This window comes from Maniola hyperantus, chromosome 27, assembly GCF_902806685.2.
Source record: "Maniola hyperantus chromosome 27, iAphHyp1.2, whole genome shotgun sequence".
Lineage (NCBI taxonomy): Eukaryota > Metazoa > Arthropoda > Insecta > Lepidoptera > Nymphalidae > Maniola > Maniola hyperantus.
This window is the reverse complement of record NC_048562.1, coordinates 2,584,880-2,607,110: the sequence shown is the minus strand read 5'-3', so window position 1 is coordinate 2,607,110 and position 22,231 is coordinate 2,584,880. Positions and strand designations below refer to the sequence as shown.

The window sequence follows — 22,231 nt, the reverse complement described above, 5'->3', positions numbered from 1 at the left end:
AGACGACGTACGTTGCGACGTGATTGAAGGACAAACCAACAAACCAACCAAATTGATCTATGATCAAAACTGTTTCAACTCAAAAACCTTGTCTTTAGATACCTATAACTTCAGTTGCTGATTCCTGCTTCGATTATTATTTGTACTTACGGAAAAACTATAGTAACTACGCTTTATATAACACCAACAAGGTACTATAAATCACTAGGCATACCTATTCAAAGCTATACAATTCCATCTAAATCTTTCTGAAAAGGGTTTTTTGAGTTAAAACAGTTTTTATCTAGGTGTGTCACACTCGTTCCTACGTAGGTATTAAAATGATTGAATGGGTAGGTAGTTGTACCTGCTTATTTCTAAAGCATTATAGTGCCTAGCTGTTTTAGACAAAGCCTTTTCGTAGGTTGGTCGTAGTTCAATGCTCTTTTAACGTTTATTATAATACCAAAAGTAATAAAAGCAGTCATAAATCAAAAATAACCGAAATCGCTCGCTCTGTTTATGCGTAACAACCTAACAAGAAAGCCTTTGTAAAAAGTCTAGACAAAAATAGTGCCTACAACGCGTCTTTGTCCGAAAAACCTATTAAATAGAACATTAACCGTCCCAAAAATTCCTACCAATCAGTAAGACCCCCAATCCAATAAGAAATATTAGAAAAACAAGCTCAGCTTATAAAAGTCTCTTGTGAACATTAATAACCAGTACTAAAGACCTGTACGCCCATACAGTATATAAAGCAGCCATGGGTCAAATTACTGGACGGGGTCATCGAACGTTTTAACAAAAGAAATATTATGTACCACCAAAAACCGCGTCGATAACACGACCGAATTGAATGGGGTGGCGATAAGTAAATAATTTGTTGGGCTCTAAACGTGTTTACACTCGTTCGGTTTATAGAACGGGACCGGTCTACGTAGGATCGTGAAACGTCATCCGACGTCGTTAGAGGTCGTTGTTCCACTAGGCAGTATGCCAATGGCCGCCTGTACCGCACGCACACGCCAGTAATCCACGCACACATCCACACTAAACAAGATTACTGGCTGTACGTACACACGATTCGCACACATTTACATTGCATGCTTTACCTATTAAGTAATATTATTAGGTGTTAATCAGTATTATATTCATTTAATGGTATTCATTGTTTTTATTGATAGAAAAGGAAGAGGTTTTTCGCGTGGGAATTCTGATATGGGTTATTATTTTTGTGTTACGTCATATCGATAGTTCGATAGTAGCGGGGAGTAGCGGGGAGTAGCGGAACTTAATTTATCAAAAAATTATCCTACTAATAATGTGCTTTTATTTAAAAAAATAATTGAATAAAATACTCTTTTTAAGGGGTGGTAAAGTCTTTCAGTCGGAAGGATTGGAGTTCTTAACCTCTAACTTTTTGGAGTCATGTGAGTTTTAAGCAATTAAATATCACTTGCTTTAACGGTGAACGAAAACGTTGTGAGGAAACCGGCATGCCTGAGAGTTCTCCATAATGTTCTCAAAGGTGTGTGAAGTCTGTCAATCCGCACTTAATGTCCAAACCATTCTCATTCTGAGAGGAGACACGTTCTCAGTATAATGAGCCGACTGTTTTTTTAATAATTGAAAAAAAATTTACTCTTTTAAGACAACTAAAAAAAATATTTTCTACAAATATTATTTGAATGAAATTCACTTCTAGTGCTGAAAGAACACGTGAACAAGGTGTTTCTGTAATTAAAAACTGGCCAAGTGCGAGTCAGACTCGCGCACCGAGGGTTCCGTAATACAGTCGTATTTTTTCGACATTTTGCATGATAAATCAAAAACTAGTATGTATTAAAATCTGCTTTAGAATATGTACAGGTAAAGCCCTTTTATATGATACCCCACTTGGTATAGTTATTTCTTACTTTGAAATGGAAATACTAATTTTTTTAATATTTTTTTTTTTTGGTGATTTAACTACAAATTCACGGTTTGCGGATTTATTTCTTTATTTGTGCTAAAGACCTACCTACCTACCAAATTTCATGTTTCTAGGTCAACGGGAAGTATTCTATAGGTTTTCTTGACAAACACGACGGACAGACAGACAGACGGACAGACAGACAACAAAGTGATCCTGTAAGGGTTCATTTTTTGCTTTTGAGGTACGGAACCCTAAAAAGACTAAGATGTGTTAATGGATTCGTGTGGAAATCCCTATTAGAGACCTAGTATATAGATATAGATGACGATTTTTCCCTTTTCCCCTTCTTTACTTTAAGAGTTTTTTCCAGCTGTAAGCAAAATTTTACTTAAAACCTTCATTTTCTTTAATTCCAGCGGTGAAATTCGGCCGCATGTCAAAGAAACAACGTGAAAAGGTCGAGGACGAGGTCAGATACTTCCAAGCGCAACAGACTCGGGCCCAAGCGGACTCGGCACCCGACTCGGTGTACGACACTCAACAACAGACGCCCAGTTCCAGCGACCAATTCCACGGACACTACAACAGGTAATACAATACACACATTAAACACTTGGCTCGGGCCCAGGTGGTTTCAACAAATGACTCAGTGTACGACACTAAACAACACAAGCCTAATTCTAGGAAAACTACTACAAGTACGACATCATGACATACAAAATTGTGTCTATATGTAGATTCCAGAAAAATAGAATGTACTTATGTACGAAAATCAAAACTTATCTCAATTATATCTCTGGGTGGTGTTTTAAAGAAGCGTGTCGTGTTTTCGTTTCGAACTTTGTCATGTGCCAGTCTTTAATCTAAATATATAACAGGTGACTGACTGACTGACTGAAACTACGCACAGCTCAAACTACTGGACGGATCGGGCTGAAATTTGGCATAGCTAATGACGTAGGCATCCACTAATAAAGGATTTTTGAAAATTCGTATAAATGAATGAATGAAATTTGTGTAGTCCGCGCATACTAACTTCCATACTAAATTATAAATGCGAAACTGTGTCTGTCTGTCTGTCTGTCTGCTAGCCTTTCACGGCCCAACAGTTTAACCAATTTAGATGAAATTTGATACAAAGTTAGCTTACATCCCGGGGAAGAGGACACATAGGCTACTTTTTATTCCGGAAAATTAAAGAGTTCAATAGGGATTTTTAAAAAGCCTAAACCCACGCAGCATCATCTTGCTTCTAATAATTTTTGTTTCAATGAATAAAAATTACAAACTCCATACGTCATGGGTTTCTTAATTCCGATTTTTTCCGCACAGTGAAGTGCTAAGTGAAGAATTCAAACTGTAATTATAAAACCGTATCATAAAGCAATTAATTTACACAATTTCCAAGAACCGCATAACTCCCATGCATTTTTACACACACGCGACACCATGCCATACAATACCGTTACCGACCTTTCCCGTAATACATAACAGACATTCATGTCAGTCATTACCTAACGGGCCCATCGCGACAAACCTCAATGACGCCTAACGGTGTGCTGTATAACCCATAACGCCACCTAGTGCCGAGTAGCGGTACTACTTAGTTTTTGTGTGTGCTAATAGATGGCATTCATTCATGGTTGACCTCAGCTGTTTCATTTTATTATTTACATGTTATTATTTTTTTCTTCTTGCATTCTTTTTAAAGATTGCTATCAACATTGAAAATCCAAAATGTACTTTTATGAAATTTCACATACAAAACACAATTACATTGGTCGCTAGCGTATACTCATGATAAAAAAGAATTTATGAAAATTATATTTTAATAAATATTTTTATAAATTTAATATTATAAATGCGAAAGTGTCAGTCTGTCTGCTAGCTTTTGTAGGCCCATCTGATTAACAGATTTTGATGGATATAGACTACAGAGTTACCTAATTACCTTACACTACTAATTTATATCCGAAAAAAGCAGAGTTGCCATGGAATAATATTATTATAAAAACCTAAACCCACGCAGACGAAGTCCAGGGCATCATTTAGTAAATTATAATTTTCTTTCCATAAATAAATTATTGTGAATATTACTATCCTCGAAGTCTGTATCTAGTAGTGCCATCTAGTGTTGAATAGTAGTACTTATTTAGGTTATATGTGTTTCGGTAGATGGCATTAGTTTACGCTTAGAAGCGCTGTTCTAATTCGTATTGATTGCTCTTCCGTGAAATGATGACTCTACAAGGATGCACTTAAGTAGGTTAAGCATATTATTGTTTTTAACCACAATTTGGTAGGTATTTGACCACCTATCTTGTTTGTTAGTGAACCTAAGGTATTGGCCTAAATGTGAGATACTTTTTTCTAGATAGGTATTAGGTTAAGGTAACCTATTTCCTGTTTATGCTCAATTTTTGCCACGCATAAGTAGGTGGGTACGAGTATATCAGCATAATATGACGTGAGTGCGATGAAAACTGCAACTATTAGTCTAAAGGACCTTAAGGTACTTTAGACTAATAGTTATAAAAGAAGTTATAATAGACTATTTTAGAAAATTATAATAACTATACCTATATATAAAAGACTAAAAAAAAAACAGACTTAACTCAAAGATAATCCCATGATTATCCAAGTTTGGGCTTAGTAAGAACATACTTATCTTGGAATAATGTAGAAAATCTAGCTTTTTTCAATAATGTTTTTAAATAAGTAGTTAGGTACAATGTTTTTGATTTTGATTATTTTTGAATATTAAAAATTGTGGAACTGGCAGGATTCGAACATGCTCCCTGGGTTCACTTGCGGCTCGGTACCCTGGGAGACGTAGGTTCGAATCCAGCCAGTTCCGCTATTTTCAATTTGTATTTAAAACTTATTTAGAAATTTCCTTAAGTGTAGATACAATGTAAAAAGAAAAACACTATCGTAAAAATTGAAAATCTAGCTTTTCCTTTCTATTTGTGATATTCGATTGATTTATAATAGAAAACTTATTTGCACACAAAAAAGAGAAAACAAAGGCAAAACAAACTAAAAACATGCAAAGGCGGCCTTATTTTTTTTATTTTTTATTTTATTCAGATACAAGTTAGCCCTTGACTGCAATCTCACCTGGTGGTAAGTGATGATGCAGTCTAAGATGATAGCGGGCTAACCTGGAAGGGGTATGGCAGTTAGTTACCCACCAGACAACCTTTGGTGAAAAGAGAGACTAGGTGTGTTGGATAGTACTTAGGCTAGGTTTCTTTTAATGCCCAGCTCTAGGCTAAGGAAAGTTAGCAATTCGTTTGTTGGTAATTCTATACGTTTTTATAATAAGCTTCCAGAAAACATATTGGAGATGTCTCTCAACAAGTTCAAAGTTTTCATAAAACGTAAACTTATTGAAAAATCCTATTAGAATATAAAGGATTATTTGAATGATAAGAAAGCTTGGGAATGAGTAGCTTAACAGGTTTGTGTTAGTTCTAAATAGGTTTAAGTGATCTTGTAAAGTGGTGATAGTAAAAAGAATACCCGGCTGAGTTTGTTGTGGGCTTTTTTCAGACCTGGGCGCGTTTGGAACCCTCGTAGCTTTAGTTTTAAGTACGTATTAATTATCACCACTATATCATCTTACAAATTAAAATTTTGACCATCAATAGGCGTAATATTTTACCTATTCTTAATAAATAATTTGAGTTTGAGTTCTTTTAAACTTGTTTTATTGATCAAAGCATAATTTTTTCTTTTTTTTTTCCAGCTACCCCGGCTACGGCTCCCCCCTCTCTTCGTACGGCTACAACAACCCCCCTCTCAACTCCACAATGAGCCTACAACCGCAACCGCCCCAGTATGACGTCACAGACTATGCGGACTCCACAACCCCCTACGAGCCCAAACAGGGCGCCTTCCTCGACACAGACTTCATTGGACGTGGTGAGTACCTTGTACATGCGCAGTGGGTGATTTATCGCTTTATGATCGTGCGATGTTCACTTCGTGCAAGGACGGGGGTGTCTATGCGGCCACGCATTGGTTCGGCAGTCAACATGGACTTCACAACCTACGAGCCCAAACACGGTGTTTTTTTAGACACAAACGAGGTTCCATTCGCATTCAGTTCAGAATTTAAAATGTACCTAGAATACACCGCAAATTGCTAATGCGCGTGGCCGCCATTTTAGTGACGTCAGCACTAGACTGAAGTTTCGAGCTGATTGCATATTTTTATTTCGGCTGACGTCAAAATGACGTCATTTCGATGTTAGTGAGACATGGTTCCAATAGCAATGTGCGGGACTTTTAGTGTACATAGGAACCTCGTTACTAGTATGAAACTGTCCAGCAATTTCTATTATTGTAGTGTTGGAAATTGCTGGCGTGTGAAGAAAAAAATCCGATTCACATTTTTTTAAAATAATGAAACAATTTTCGAGCAAGTGGAGAAAAATTATTTATAGAACTATATTCATATAATTCTTCATAAAATTGTATAGCTATAAGACTAACCTAACCTAGTTGTTACCTCTAAACCATTGTCAATAGACGAACAAAAAACCATCCGAGCGACAACATCAACTTCAACCGCCACCACATCAACATCAACCATGCGCCAATCAACCATCAACGACATCAACCGCACAAGGGCACAAGAGTTCGACAGATACGAGGAAAGAATCCAATCGCCCGCATCAGTTATAAGCATAAAACAGGAAATCAAACCAGAAACCTCCATAGGAGTTGATAACCTTGTTGCATCTTATGTAGACTCCACAACTTTCCTACATAGTCCAACCAACATGAATAGTCCAATGGATATACAGAACACTGTACTTGTAAGTGGACAAAGCTCAGTATCTCTAACCAGTGAAGAGTTGAGTCCAGATGATTTGACGTCCAGCAGTGGGCATGGAAGGTTGATGGACCCTCTCAACATGAATATGTCTGGAATGGGTATGGTCAACCCTAATGCGGTTTCGAATAGAAGACACCAAGGTTCGAGCAGTTCAAATGACGATTTGCCGTGTAAGTTGATCGATTTGGTATTCAATCAACTTTTATCAACTTTTATAGGCTCTAGCTTAAAATTAACTTTAATTTGTGAATAAGTATAAATAAAGTATAACTTATTATAAAGTTAACATTAAAATAAGTATGGATGAAAAAATAATGACGATGTGGCTAATAATTATTCTACTGTACACAGTTTCTAGTCTGAATGTAGTGCTATTCTTTTCCACAGCGAGCATTTTAAAAGGGATAGTTTATAAAATATATATAGTTAAATATATACATATATAGTTTAGTAAATATCTAAAGTTGGCTTGTAAAGTTTACTACACTAGGGCTGAGTTGATAAAAGTTGATCATGTTATTAATGTAGTTGATGCTATTTTATTTTTCCAACATTTGTATAGAGTAGGTAAGGCTTATTTTTCGATATAAGAACTTTTTCTAAGAAGTTGGATAAACGTAATAGTTAGTTTGTGAAAGTCCTTGAGTCATGTTCATGATACAGACAAAATGGACTAAGAGCCAGCGCGTGCCAGACCTTCGTTATTTTATAAACGCTGAAAGTTTCTCTGCGTATTGTCCCCAACACAGGGAAAAACGATTAGCGATTATGAAGTTTGGATCATGGTGGCTTTGGAAGATAGCAGGTAATAAAGGCGTAAGAAACGCACAACAGACGGATACGTTTAAGTGCGGAAACCAGCCCAGAATGAAGAAATGAAAGGCGTAAGAAACCTTACGTGAAAGTCTAAATTGGTCGTTCCTCCCTGTGTTGGGGACAATACGCAGAAAAACTTTCAGCTTTTATAAAATTACGAAGGTCTGGCACGCAGTGGCTCTCTCTAAAAGTTACGACTAGCTTACATTAATAAGTTCTTATAATGTGGAGGAACCTTACTTCGTACTTTATTTCAAACTTTATTGTTTTGCTCTAACCGATTTCAAAAAAATTAATAATTTTCTTATATCTACATCAAATAGTTCATTAGAACGACTTGAAATGGAAAATGGATACAGTTTTCTTTAATACAAAATTAATAAACTTTATTTTGTTTACCTACTCTAAGGCCGAGATCTATAGAGCGCACTTTGAATTTGCTAAGACTTAAGATTGAGTTAAAACGAGACAGATTTATGCGAGAGATATAGCTATGTCTCGTAACTCTGTCTTAAGTCAGAGTGCGCTCTATAGATTGCATTTTCTTGAAGTCGGTTTAGATTTTTTTTTTAATTTAGCCACCTAGTTAATTTATTTTTTGCCTTTAAGAATTTTTATTTTGTTATGGTGAAATCAGACCGTTCATCTAAAGTGAAAAACATAATATTTTTGTGAATGATCAACAATGGGGCCGATTCTCTTGTACACAATCTAAACTAAACTAAATTAACAGATCTAAATCTAATGCTATCTTTCTTCAATCTTATCTATCCGCAAGCTACATTATGAAAGGGATAGCAATAGATTTAGACGTGCCATTTTAGTTTAGTTTAAAGATTGTGATCAAGAGAATCGGTCCCAATTTTATTTGATCAATGAACCATCTTATTTCGCTCTTGTAGAATTTGTTTTATTATTTTAATTCACTTTATATTAGAGTACAATTACAAATAGTGTAGAATAACTTAAAATAATTTTAACATAACAAAAAAAAACACAGCTGCATAATTACAAGACGTTGGTGTGGTAATATTATTTCTTTTTCAAAACCACACCGCTCCTTGTGACACAAACATAGTAAAGCTTGGAATTTACCTGGAAATAAAATTACTATACAGTGCGACAAGGCTCTTTTGGCGCGTGGTAAAAATTGGAACTAACGCCGCCATCTTGTTAATTGTCACGCGGTCCCCTTATAAAATTAAATCCTAATAAAATTAGGATGTCGGTGACGCGACCTTGAAGCTTTTATCATCCCTTTTTCACTTTGCCGGTAGGGTGGCAACTAGCCACGGCCAAAGCCTCATACCCTAACTCCTAAACCCGACCTAAACTCATGTGAATCGTAGCCCGCTTTACAGTGCGACAATGCTCTCTTGGCACTTGAATGACATTGACAGGGGGGCGCTGTTGGAGAACAAAGGCTTAGAGAATATTTAAACAAGAACAAAGGGGACACTTGACGGCAACGTTAGTTTGATTTTCGCCACTCGCCAAGATAGCCTTGTCGCACTGTAGTTCGCTTTATAGTCCATACACTTACCTACTTACTTTTATGTTGGCACCAGAATATTGATCTTGCGTAGTGGCACCATTGTTAACATCTCGCTCATCCCTCCCTTTGCTCGGAGGTTTTCTAGGTTCCACGATAATTAATGGAAATGGTACAATCGGAAAGGCTAGGCAGCACGGCAGAAAACAGGCTGAAACGTTATAAATTATAAAAAAACTCTTGATATTTGCACTCAAAATCTTCATAGAGATGGCTAATCTACATAGAGACATAGGTCTCTTTTAGGAACTTCCACACGCCACGTTCTTGCGCCGCCTTAATCCAGCGGCTCACTGCGACTCGTCTGATTTCGTCCGTCCACCTAGTGGGGGTCTTCCAACACTGCGTCTTCTGGTGCGAGGTGTCCATTCCAGCACCTTGGGATCCCAACGTCTATCCCTGCCCATTGCCACTTCAGCTTCGCAATCCGTTGAGCTATGTCGGTTACTCTAGTTCTCCTACGGATCTCATTTCTGATTTGATCACGTAGAGATCCATCGCCCGCTGAGTGACTCTGAGCTTTCTTATGAGACCCATAGTTAGCGACCATGTCTCTGATCCATAATATGTCATCACTGGCAACCAATGTAGGTGAAACTAATTTATAGATCGACATTAAATCGATGATTCTAATGATTTTGTTTCCTTTGTCATGTAGATGTTGATGGTAGAATATAAATAAAAACTCACGCCAGCAAGCTGCAATACATGTCCCAAATAATAACACAGTTAATGGATCCATATTGCAAACCTTATTGTATTCGCACGCATTTTCACTTTTATGCGTAAACAAATTTTGCCCGCGAGAAGTCACAAAATACTGATGTGACGGTTATTTATGACTTATGACATTTTAAAAGATTTATACCTACAACGCGTAAAATATAACTCCTCACGCGCCATTTTAACTTTTTGTGTCAAATTTCATGTTAAAAGTACGGTTTTAGGGCCTCGATTGCGGTAGAATGACAGCTACAATGTCACGATAGTAATCACTTCTGATTGGTTGACACTCGCTCACTATTGGCTACAGTGCATTGCTGCAACAAGAATCGCACAAATTCAGCCAATCACAACACATGAGATTGTAATAATGATTGAGCAGGTTTTACGAAATCGACCTACTTATTTCAAAAGTGAACCGTACTTTTGATACTTATGACAGTTGACCCATAGTAATAAAATGGCGCGTGAGGAGTCGTTTTGTACGGGCTATACTTTATTTAACACCACAGGCAAGACCAGTTTAGATTAAGCCTTAATAAAAAGGTTCTTCTTATTTTGGTTAAGTCAACCTAAAATCTTTGATTTATAGCGTTGATTTTTGAAAAATCCTTCTAAAATTGAGCCTCAATAGCTCATTGGATGAGGAGCGGACTGAATTCCGAAAGGTTGGCGGTTCAAACCACACCCGTTGCACTATTGTCGTACCTAAGTACTCCTAGCACAAGCTTTACGCTTAGTTGGAGGTTAAAGGGGAATATCCTAGGGAGTCCTAATTAGCATGGCTAATATTCTTAAAAAAACTAGGGTTTAAACCGTAGTTTTTACTATATAGGTAACTCAGGTTAAAAAATTTTTTTTCCAAATTTATTGTTTAACTTTATTTTGATTGTATTTTTTGTTAAGCTAGATAAGAATGTATCTATTTAATGCCCTTCGACCTTCGATCTATAATGTAAATATTATTGATTGAAAGTTTTCACATAATATGTTACATAGAACGCGACATAGGCACCTAGTTGAGATGGCAATCGGGGTATGAGGTGGGGGGACGCTACCGGGTTAGCGCGGGGTGTTCCCTCCCCGATTGCCATGTCGACCTGTCGCGTGCTACTACCTAGTAGTATTTTTATTGTATAATTATTTGTGTTATTTTTTCGGATTTTTATTGTTAAGCCTTTGTAATGAATAATGATAGTTGTAGAAAATTACTTTATGCTAGAGTTGTACCTACGTATTATTATAAATCAAGCCTTACATTATAAGATTTTTTTGTTATTAATTATAGAACCGCTTTTTATTTTACGGCAGAAATTTTATTTTACATTTGACTGTAAATGGTATAATCATCTTTTAAAAAATCTTGGCTGTGTGATAAATTATTTTAATCGATCTCCGAATTTTTAAGTTATAGTAATAAATAATTTCAACATATTATGTTGACATCTAATTAAGAGACATTTATGTTTTTGAATGATATTTATGAGCACTTCTTTTCTAAAAATAATAATAATAACAATAATTTATCATGTATCTACAAATTTAAATCTCAGCAGGATTATATGTGTAGATTTCCTGTTGAGTATTGAATATTTGCATGCTAGATATGATGTAGTAGAATATGAATATAGCTTATACTTAGTTATAATTTATTGTAAACATCCTATGTAGGTACTTCAGCAAATAAATTCTATTCTATTCTATGTTTTACAGCGGAGGGAGACATCAGTAAGGTGCTGGTGAAGAGTCTTGCCGAAGCACATGCAAATACAAATCCAAAGCTGGAGTTCATACATGAGATGTTCAGGAAACCCCAGGATTTGCCTAAGTAAGTAAAACCTTACTAAATTGCATATGTACTTACCTATTACTCACTTGCCTAAGTCACGAATATTTAATACTTAAATAATATATTAATACTTTATATAGGAATATATTAAACTTTCTTTACGACCTCATTGTGAGAGGTCCAGGATTCAATAATGTGTTAGTTAGGAAATTTACAATTTCTGAATTACGTCGTATGGTCTGGTTGAATACTGTGGTCTTGCCTTTAAGCAATTTAGGATTCAAATATAACAAACCAAATAACAATTAATATTAACATCTACATATTAAAATTTATTTATTTATTTTAATTTATGACCATAAATTTAATTCTTTTTATTAAAAGAAGAAAGTAGGTACACTAGATGTGAATTTAAAATTAAATAAAAATATATAGGTTTGTATGAATGTGTTGTATAAATGTTTTGTATGAAAGGTTAGCTAACACATAATAAGCGGGTACCTACCTAAAAAAATTATAAATCGTGTGAGGTCGATGACCTTTGTCAGCCCTAGCACAGACTACGGTCTATTTGGGCTGCAAACTGCAAACACCAGTCTTTTATCTAGTGCTTTGGTCTAAAAGTATGGTGTACATTATTCACTACTCTAATTAATTAATTGAAGCTATTTTATTTATCCTCCATTTGATGTGTTTATTTATTTTTACTTTTATTCCACTTATCTGTCGTCTATTCCTCTCTTATTTACATATATATATATACACATAATATACATACGTATATTATGTGTATTTACTTTATTTAATTAGTACACCCCTTCCGCTTTCTTTAATTTTTATAATATCCTCTACCCTAAGGTTGCCTGGAAGAGATCGCTATTTTAGCGATAAGGCCGCCTATTGTACATGCTGTATTTGTTATATGTCTATTGTTTTTGTTTTGGTGTACAATAAAGCATATTTTACTTTACTTTACTCATTTTGTCGAAAAAAAATAAAAATATTACTCATGTAAGGTATAACCAATAAGGTCTTGAGGTACGGGTTTATTAACCTACCATATCTTTTGCATGTTGCCATGCTTCCATTGTCAACTGCATTGCATTTTATCATCATATCTGCCCACTGATTTGCTAACTCAGTGTCTAACACTGAATGATAGCCACCGAGCTCATTGACATTTTGTGTTTTAAATCATTGAAGGTTTTCTACGAAAAAACATTATACTAGTAGTAAAGTGAAAAACTAGATAATCCATTTATGAGACACTGGGTTGGTTTGCACATGCACTCCCAGTGTCTCATAGGTGGTAGATTCATAGACAAATAAAATGGTTCATAAAAGAGCCTACTTACTAACATAGTCATTAGCAATTAATTTTATTACTAACAAAATGGATGTAATATCTGAAATAAAGATGATTATTATTATTATTAAATACTATCTGTCCCGGCTTACTCACGTGTGTAGTCGACGTTAGCCCGACTAGTTTCGAACCCATCCGGAGTCCTTTTTCAACCCCCCGCCCCGGGTTTCGGACCCCGGATGGGTTCGAAACTAGTCGGGCTAACGTCGACTACACACGTGAGTAAGCCGGGACAGATAGTATTTATAATGGAAATCACTCATGGTAGTTTAAACGCTAAATTATTATTAAAGTAGGTTTCATACACATCCGGCTAATCAGTCTGTGTTTCTATTCTAGGCTTCTATTCTACAACTCAATGACGTACGAGGAGATGTGGCTGGATTGCGCGGACAAACTGACCGCTATGATACAGAATATCATAGAGTTTGCCAAACTCATCCCCGGCTTCATGAAGCTGAGCCAGGATGATCAGATCCTGCTGCTCAAATCTGGTGAGTACCTTTCCATTGCTAGGTCAAGGCCTTTTATTATTTACTAGCGACCCGCCCCGGCTTTGCATGGGTGCAATGTAGATACTAATGTGGTGTCAGTACTTGTTAATAATGTAGCTTTCTGTAGGTGAAAGAATTTTTAAAATCAGTTGAGTAGTTTTTGAGTTTATCATATTTTTAGGGTTTCGTACCTCAAAAGGAAAAACGGAACCCTTATAGGATCACTTTGTTGCCTGTCTGTCTGTCTGTCTGTCTGTCAAGAAACCTACAGGGTACTTCTCGTTGACCTAGAATCATGAAATTTGGCAGGTAGGTATCTTATAGCTGACATTTGGGGAAAAATCTGAAAACCGTGAATTTAGGGTTAGATCACACAAAAAAAATTAAATTGTGGTCATGAACTAATAATTAGTATTTTCAACTTTCGAAGTGAGTGACTATATCAAGTGGGGTATCATATGAAAGGTCTTCACCTGTACATTCTAAAACTATTATATTATCTAGATTTTTATTTATTTTTATGCATCATAGTTTTTGAATTATCGTGCAAAATGTCGAAAAAATACGACTGGAGTATGGAACCCTCATTGCGCGAGCCTGACTCGCACTTGGCCGGTTTTTTCTTATAATATTTGTTAATTTTCGATGGAAGCTTGATTTCTTTCAACATTTTGTACAAATATCGTCATATTTCAACAAATTAACACAAACCAATATTAAACTATAGCTATAAACCTTCCTCTTGAATCACTCTATCTATTGGTGAAAACCGCATTAAAATCCGTTGCGTAGTTTAAAAGATCTACGCGTTCATACATACAGACAGCGGGAAGCGACTTTATTTTATACTATGTGGAGAAGAAAGAGAAATAGAACTACCACATTGGCTCCAATGGCAGGCTTCATTTTTTTCAGTAATCAAGTTGAGACTTGAGAACATCGTAGTATGAAAGCAAGGTGATATCATTCCAGTCTAACTTTTTAGGGTTCCGTACCCGAAGGGTGTCAACAGGACCCTATTACTAAGCCTCCGCTGCCTGTCCGTCCTTCTGTCTGTCAGCGGGCTGTATCTCGTGAACCGTAGTAGGTACAGAGTTTAAATTTTCACAAAATGTGAAATAGTATATAGAATATATATATATATATAATAGAAAATAATAAAAATTTCAAAATAGCTACTATAAAAATTAATATGTCTATCTATATATTAAAAAGTGTTATTTCTTGTACGATAGTGCGGAACCATTCGTGTTTGGGTCTGACTCGCCCCTGACCGATTTTTTAGTCCTAGCAAATATATTTATGTCATCGGAATAATCGAGTGTCTCTTTCTGGTCTCTTTAATTCATTATCTTTAATTCACTCTTAACAAAATTGTCAGATTTTACACAAATCAATTTGAAAGACTTTTCATAGATGGCGTTTAAATACTAACACCACTAAAAACGAAAAATAATACTTATATCTATATAATCTATGTTTAGGTCGTGTCAATCAATGATATAGATGAAGAGTAACAGCTAGCGTGCACTGCAGTTTTCCTTATGTTTCTTCGCCACAAAATCTGTGAACTATAATAAAAGTAATTACTTAATTAATTTTGCATCGGGGAACAAAACGTAAGGATTGACTTGACCTAAAGCATATATCATATAGATATAGGTATTAATTTACGTTTTTAGCGGTGTTAGTATTTAAGCGGCATCTATAAAATTTTTATCGAACGTTGCACTAAAACTGTCTCAATTGTTTCCGGTATAAAATATTCTAATCCATGTTTTTTTTACCAGGTTCATTTGAGCTAGCCATAGTGCGTCTTTCGCGACTGATCGACGTCAATCGTGAACAAGTTCTATACGGAGATGTCGTTCTGCCAATACGAGAGTGCGTCCACGCGCGGTAAGTTACATTTAATCACAGATATTTACATTTAAAATAGCTAACAGTAACATATATGGTCAGATATACTAAATCAAATCAACGTTAATTTTATCCAATGGTTATTAAATACTTTGTTCAAATGTTGGTGATTGTAATTAAAAAAACACTTGTAAAACACTTGTAATTAAAAAAAACTGTCTTTTTGCCACAAATATAGTAGTAGTTCTAGTTACAAACATTAGTTTTTAAGTGAGTCGGTCTACTAACAAATTGAGTCCTAGTAACTTCGAATAAAAAGATTTTATTTATTTAACGGAAGACATACATATTACATTATACAACTACCAAATAGTTTTTGTATCTAGTAGTTATTCTTTTTGACCACATTTTTTTTAATTACCTTTTTAAACGAACCGTTTTTGGGGCCAGTTGTGAAAGCCTGAGGACCAGGTGTGGTTGCGTTCTTCTAAATGAACCGATATCTAAACGCCCAAAGTACTCGAGACGTGAAAAACAGGTGTAAAGGTTACTTCTTATAAACACATTATTTTGTAGTTTTTTAGTAAAAAAAGTTTGAAGTTTATATTTGTTTGTTCTTGTTTCCAGTGACCCGCGCGACATAACGCTGGTGACGGGAATCTTCGACGCGGCGAAGACGATCGCGCGGCTCAAGCTCACGGAGACCGAGCTCGCGCTGTATCAGAGTCTCGTGTTGTTGTGGCCTGGTGGGTAGCTTAACGCTGGCCTATAGGCCCTCTTCTTAGATGTTTAATATAGAAACCGTAAGAGGTTTCGTAAGGGATCTACGTTATAGAGAGAACATAAAAGCACAATCTGAAGTTTCTAGACCCGTCGTTTCAGCTGTACGTTGATAGCAATCAGTCAGTTATATTTTTTAACACTTTGAACTAGGTACTTATTCTAGCTGTAAAGTAGAAAAAGTTAGACTTTGTCGCAGTATAAAAAATTAAAAAGAAAAAGATAATAACTTGTGTAAGAAAGTCAATGTCCGTGCCGAAAAGCTTTCTATCAGGTACTTCAGCTAGTTTTAAAACTGTGATTTCCGAATCGAAACCATTGCATATTGAAAATATGCTTATCCGTTCCGACTTCGCGCGGAAGGAACCAGATTAGCAGCTTAAGCTGTACATTGATCTTCTTTATAAATTTAGATTACTTGTATTACAAAATAGCAAAACAATTAATAAATACCTAAAAAAATTACATATATTTTACATTTATTCCCAGAACGGCACGGTGTCCGCGGCAACCCCGAGATCCAGTGCCTGTTCAACATGTCCATGGCAGCGATGCGTCATGAGATCGAGACCAACCACGCGCCGCTCAAAGGCGACGTCACAGTGCTAGATACGCTGCTTGCTAAGATACCCACCTTCAGGTAAACCACCTTGTGTTGTTACTAAAACGGCAATATTTTTCTCTTAACTAAATTAAGAGTATCTTTATATCTCTTTTTTGTCATTTTTAAAATAGAATGCAAAACAAATATTAAAGTAACTTAAAATTTTAGTTTTATCCTTCTTCACCTAACACTGGGACCTTATTGACTCGCTTAATTCGGGACTGAGTTTAACATTTATAAACTAAAATACCAAATAAGTTAGAAAAAGATACAAATACTCTAAAATTTACTTAAAATCGACACTGATATTAAATTATTTGCTGATAAATAATATAATAATAATAATTATTATTAATATATTTATATTTTATTTAAAATGACTTAATGAAACTGAATGATGTATTTTATTATTATTTTTACATTTAAAACTAATCATAAAATCTGTGCAATTATTGTTTTATGGAGTTTTTAAATTTAATCTTAATTAGTTAAAATATCATGAAGTTTAATATTGCTCCAAATACTTATCCAGAATCTGACTTTCTCGTAACTCATAGTAGTTCAAAACTAAAGAATTATATATTATTTAAATTAAGTTCATATAATTTCTTTGCTCGCAGAGAACTGTCTTTGCTGCATTTGGAGGCGCTGTGCCGGTTCAAGGCGGCTCATCCCCACCACATATTTCCAGCGCTGTACAAAGAGCTCTTCTCTCTAGACAGTGTAGACTATACATTACACGGATAAACGGAGAACTGTATTTCCCCCGACGGATATATATTTCTTTGCGTTGCGACTAGATCTCATTTTTGCCTATGAAAACGGGACGTTGGCGAGTGAGGCCGTGTTACTTCTAAAGACTAGACAGCTAAACATTTCATATTTAATCCCCCCCGTGTCTGTACCACTGAAGACGTCTATCAGTTTGTTAACCTATTTATAATTGTATGTATGTACTTTGAGACTGTTATAATGATATTTATGTATTCGTACGTACGTACAATATTAATATTTAAATGTTTATTTAATTCGAGTCTAAGTACGGATAGGCGTCTTCAGTTTTACATTTATTGTCAGAACGGTTGGCGATATATTGATCACTTTACATTTAAATGTAGAGTAATGGGAATGCGTAAAACCGACTTTCTCATACATATTATTACATTGTAATTATTATACTTTCTTAATTATTTATTACGGTGTAATATTTGTATGATCTTTATAATATTAATTATCATAAAGTGTATCTAACATTGAGGAAGAAATAATAATGATTATTATATAAAGATATAATAATAGAAATAGAGTTTTTATTAAGAAATAAATAAAAAAAGTTATAAAGGTGTAGCGTGACCACACAACAGTTTGTTTTGTAAGCGAAACATTTAATTAAAATAGGTCTTTTTATAATTATTTTAACAGTTTTTTTTAAAGAGAATTGTAACTTGTTATTTATTTCAAATGATTATTAATATTGATGTTTTTTTCGATGTAGAATGTCGATTATGTTGTAATATAGGATACTTGATACTGCCCATTATTTTGTAATATTTTGTTAGCTTTTTTAATGAAACAAAATAGTCGAACATCAAACGTAAGTAACGTAATTTAAATAATAATAAGTTGCATTGTAACGTAATAATCATTATAATTGTTGAACAAATTCGCAAAAGAACATTTTTAGTATTAATGATCAAATCTTGTTATTACCGACTGTTAATTTTATTACAGCTTTACAATAAATGTTTTTGATTTAGAACTTCATTTTATGATGAGACTTTTTACGACTTTTTTATCTGTTTTCACCTTTTTATTTTGTTTTTAATGTTTAAACATAACTTTATACTTTTTGCCTTTTTTATATTATTTTTATTAAATGATTAAATATTCTGATTAATTTAAATATAGAAACTGTTTATGAGTTTGTAGTTATTGTTTAGTGTTTTTATACAAAACACGTAATAATGAGATTTGATTGTATTAAAGTAAAATTTCAAAGTACATTTTGAACTGTTTACAATAGCAGGCAATTTACTTTCTTCTGTAATTGAAATTTGATCTCATTTTTTTTGCACTTCTACGATTGAGTGCCATTATTTGAATTTATTTGCTAATGTGTGACATAATAAAATTGCATAATAATTTTTGTTTAAGTATCGAAGTACACTTTTTTAAGTATACATAATGTATATTTTATAATTTGTTTATAGCTTTACGCGGATATACGTATTTCTTACATTCTTTGTTCTTTTTTTCTAAAAATTTAAATTGCCTGCTACTTTACTTAGATTTATTAATAAACATCAATTTTCTAACAATATGCTAAGTTTCGTCGGATAGCCTTTATTATAGACTGGATTATATTAATGTTAAAACGTATAAATCTTAACTCGTATTTTGTAAATAGCTATTAATCGTATGTATTTTATATTAAATATCATAAGGTTCGATGGGTTATTTTTAATTTTACATTCTATTAAATAAAAAGAAAAACAAATTTTCCACCATGGGTCGATAGACGACAATCTTGAGAAGTCATGTGAAAAATGTTGTTTTTTATCTTTCTATATATTATATATTTTTTGTTAAATAAAGCAATCTGTTATTGTCTATTGTTTTTGTTTTATTTTTTATTTTTCGTTCCATAGTTTTAAGTAAGTATTTATAAATTATATATCTCTTTTTATGATTTATATTTTAAATTTAAAATATTACAAAAAAAAACAATATTCACACACAATTTCCGTTTAAAGATAATAAATAAAATAGTTATTAATCATGCATACATACATAGTGAGAATATATAGAGAATAATAAAAATATACGGGTGGTTCAAAATATTATTTGAAAAAATACATGCTGTTATATTATATGAATGATGTTTCCAGTTTCTTTTTAAATACTATTGTTCTTGATAAAAACTGTTGAGAAAATTCCTTTCATTACTATAAACACAAAATAATATCGAATTGTTATAAAATCATAACAATTTTCATTTCACATATTATATTTAGAAGAAGCACGTCATTTGATAAGTTAGTAATTATTTTGCTAACAAATGAGAAATGTCTGTACTTTTCAATACAAAAAGTCATAAATTAATAAAACTTAGATAGATAATAATTATTCCAACTGATTTGACTTCGCAGTGTTCTGTACATTATGCCACCTTTGCATAAATAATGCTGCCAGTGCAAAAAAACATAGAAATGAGAAAATATCCCGACATTAATTTAAGGTAATTTGTGAGACAGTTGAAAATTAGGTAGGTACAGTATTAATCATACAAATAGGATTGGACAAAAAATGACTCAGAATATCTATCTAAGTCTTCTTAATCTAAGACAAAAGTGTTCTTTTTGGAATATATTATTATGTTTCGGCTTTGTCGATAAAATGTTTGCATATCAGGGAAAATGAACATTATTATTATTAATTATTATAAAAAAGGACATTCCTCTTTGTACAAAGCACGACAAAGTTTTAGAGCACTAAGACTGAATTCGGTAAAGAAACCGCTTTTGCCTAAACGTAAAAATATAACCGTCTAATTTTAAGCCTGCTACAAATATTCGACTGAATTGTAACAAGGAAAGTACGAAATCTTAGGTACCTTAATTAGTAAAATCACTTTATTGATACTAAGTAGGAATTTTTTGGATTTTTGTTTAATATGTAATTAATTATAACTAAAAAATAATGATTAATTGTAATAGTCTTTCTAATCTCAATTACTTAGGTGTTGTTTTAAAATTACTTATACTTAATTAGCAAAAAAAATGTTTTTTTCTTTCAAAAAATCATAAACGCACCTAATTTTATTATTCAAGATCGCATTATTTGTGAGCAGGCTAAAACCTCGAATTTATTTTGAAATTCCAAAAATCTATTGAATGCCTCTTTTAGTAAAAATGAAAAACCAATTACTAATTAAAATCGTGTCCATTCTATACTTCTTAAAATGTAGACTTTGTGATTGGTGCAGAAACGGATAAGGGATATCAGGTTATCTCTTTCGCATGAAAGAGTTTTCGTGATAGATATATAGAATTAGTGCTCTCGTATGCCGGGAATTTTTTGAATGTTTTTGCACCATCAGTAACATCATTGAAAATTGTATACATCAGAAATTAATATTAAAGAAATGGATCCTGAGTATTTGAAAAATTCTCGGGTTATGCGAATTTAGGGTAAAGTTTTAATTGCTGGGTAGTTTAGTAGGTATTTCTAAAACTTTTGTACTATGTTTTGCTAAATTTTCACTAAAACAATATTATTATAGATTTGGACACAAAACTATAGCGTATGATGTTTGGAAAAATATTTTGGAAAAGCGCAAGATTGATACATGCGGGAATAATGGGTCAACAAGTTTGCGTGGTTTTGTACAAGGTTTTGGGTAATATTTATATCACCACTACTATTCCAAATTGTAGCTACACCTGTAACTACCAGAGGCGGCCCTAGCCTATGTAGCTTCCGTGTTTGCAGCTACATCATCAATACCCTGGCGCCCCCATGCTATATAAGACTGTAACTCTTTAAATTAGTAGATTACAGTAATTTACCCAAAGCCCTGTATAAAAACGGATTTTTTACATTGGTTCAATTATTATATTATTTCTCAATAATTATTTAAATAAAGAGCTTCTATTATATACAAAAAGAGCCCACAACACAAAAAAACAAGGGTTCTCAATTATAAATAAATAGTAAAATTTTGTACCTCTTGTTTTCTATGAGATAATTATTTTATATTTAATGAAAAAATATTCATTTGTTATTAAATATTGAGTATTTTTACACATTAACTGAACATATTACAAAAAAAAGAGTAACAAAATATAAAAAAGAAATCATATATCTATGTAAAAATATAACAGATTATATTGAAAGAAAAGTGGATATTTTGTACGTGCATGTTGATCGAAAATGATGTATTAGGTACTCCCCGATTTTTTTTGTGTGTTGATTAATAAAAAGTTTTTTACTGAAAAAAGTTTTTGTGTAAAATAAAAAGTTTTGTTATAAAAAAAGTTTGGATGTAAAAAGAGGCAGCTGAATGGTTTTTCGGTCAACGTGTGCTTACGTTAGCTTTGTTGATTTGTGGATTCATAACAAACATTGTACCTAAGTAGAGGGGACTGGAGTTGAGGAACAATAGAAAATAAATGTTAATTGTTTTTATTATTATTCTCGAATCACTTGCAAGGAGTTGTGTTTTATTTAACGACTCATCCTTCCTAACCTTAAAATAAATATTTGCCTACTAATATTATTAATGCTATAAATACGTACTTGGGCGCTGCGTGAAGATGGTCCATTTAGACGAATTTTATTAAATCACGATTCGGTTTATAAAAAGAACATCTATTCGTCTTTAAGGCCCAAGCCCGTGTCTGCCCGCGAAATTCAAATTTAATTTGGTTTTTCACAATTTGAGAACTAATGTTACAAAGAAGACTTATGGCATTCGAATTTCGCCCCTAGCAATATCATATTTA

General features: G+C 33.6%; 1 protein-coding gene and 1 long non-coding RNA gene across 18 annotated transcripts in view; one reads left to right on the top strand and one right to left on the bottom strand.

Moving 5' to 3' along the window:
• The window catches only part of Hr3 (Hormone receptor 3), a 167,775-nt gene extending 148,436 nt beyond the window's left edge, over nucleotides 1-19,339 (top strand). For 12 of the 17 annotated variants that reach the window (XM_034982585.2, XM_069507913.1, XM_034982586.2 and 9 more), the window contains 9 exons: nucleotides 2,314-2,485; nucleotides 5,649-5,824; nucleotides 6,434-6,913; nucleotides 11,548-11,662; nucleotides 13,329-13,483; nucleotides 15,274-15,382; nucleotides 15,971-16,089; nucleotides 16,613-16,763; nucleotides 17,348-19,339. In XM_034982585.2, the coding sequence (XP_034838476.2) occupies nucleotides 2,314-2,485; nucleotides 5,649-5,824; nucleotides 6,434-6,913; nucleotides 11,548-11,662; nucleotides 13,329-13,483; nucleotides 15,274-15,382; nucleotides 15,971-16,089; nucleotides 16,613-16,763; nucleotides 17,348-17,474 (1,604 nt within the window). In that variant the 3' untranslated portion in view covers nucleotides 17,475-19,339. The remainder of the gene's footprint in view (nucleotides 1-2,313; nucleotides 2,486-5,648; nucleotides 5,825-6,433; nucleotides 6,914-11,547; nucleotides 11,663-13,328; nucleotides 13,484-15,273; nucleotides 15,383-15,970; nucleotides 16,090-16,612; nucleotides 16,764-17,347) is intronic. The other 5 variants (XM_069507914.1, XM_069507918.1, XM_069507917.1 and 2 more) reach the window with 1 other exon arrangement.
• Nucleotides 8,589-9,994, bottom strand: LOC138404318 (uncharacterized). Its single transcript, XR_011238319.1, has 3 exons — nucleotides 9,802-9,994; nucleotides 9,111-9,262; nucleotides 8,589-8,654 (listed from the first exon to the last, which is right to left on the bottom strand). It is a non-coding gene; the product is annotated as an uncharacterized lncRNA (long non-coding RNA).
• Nucleotides 19,340-22,231: the final 2,892 nt, after the last annotated feature.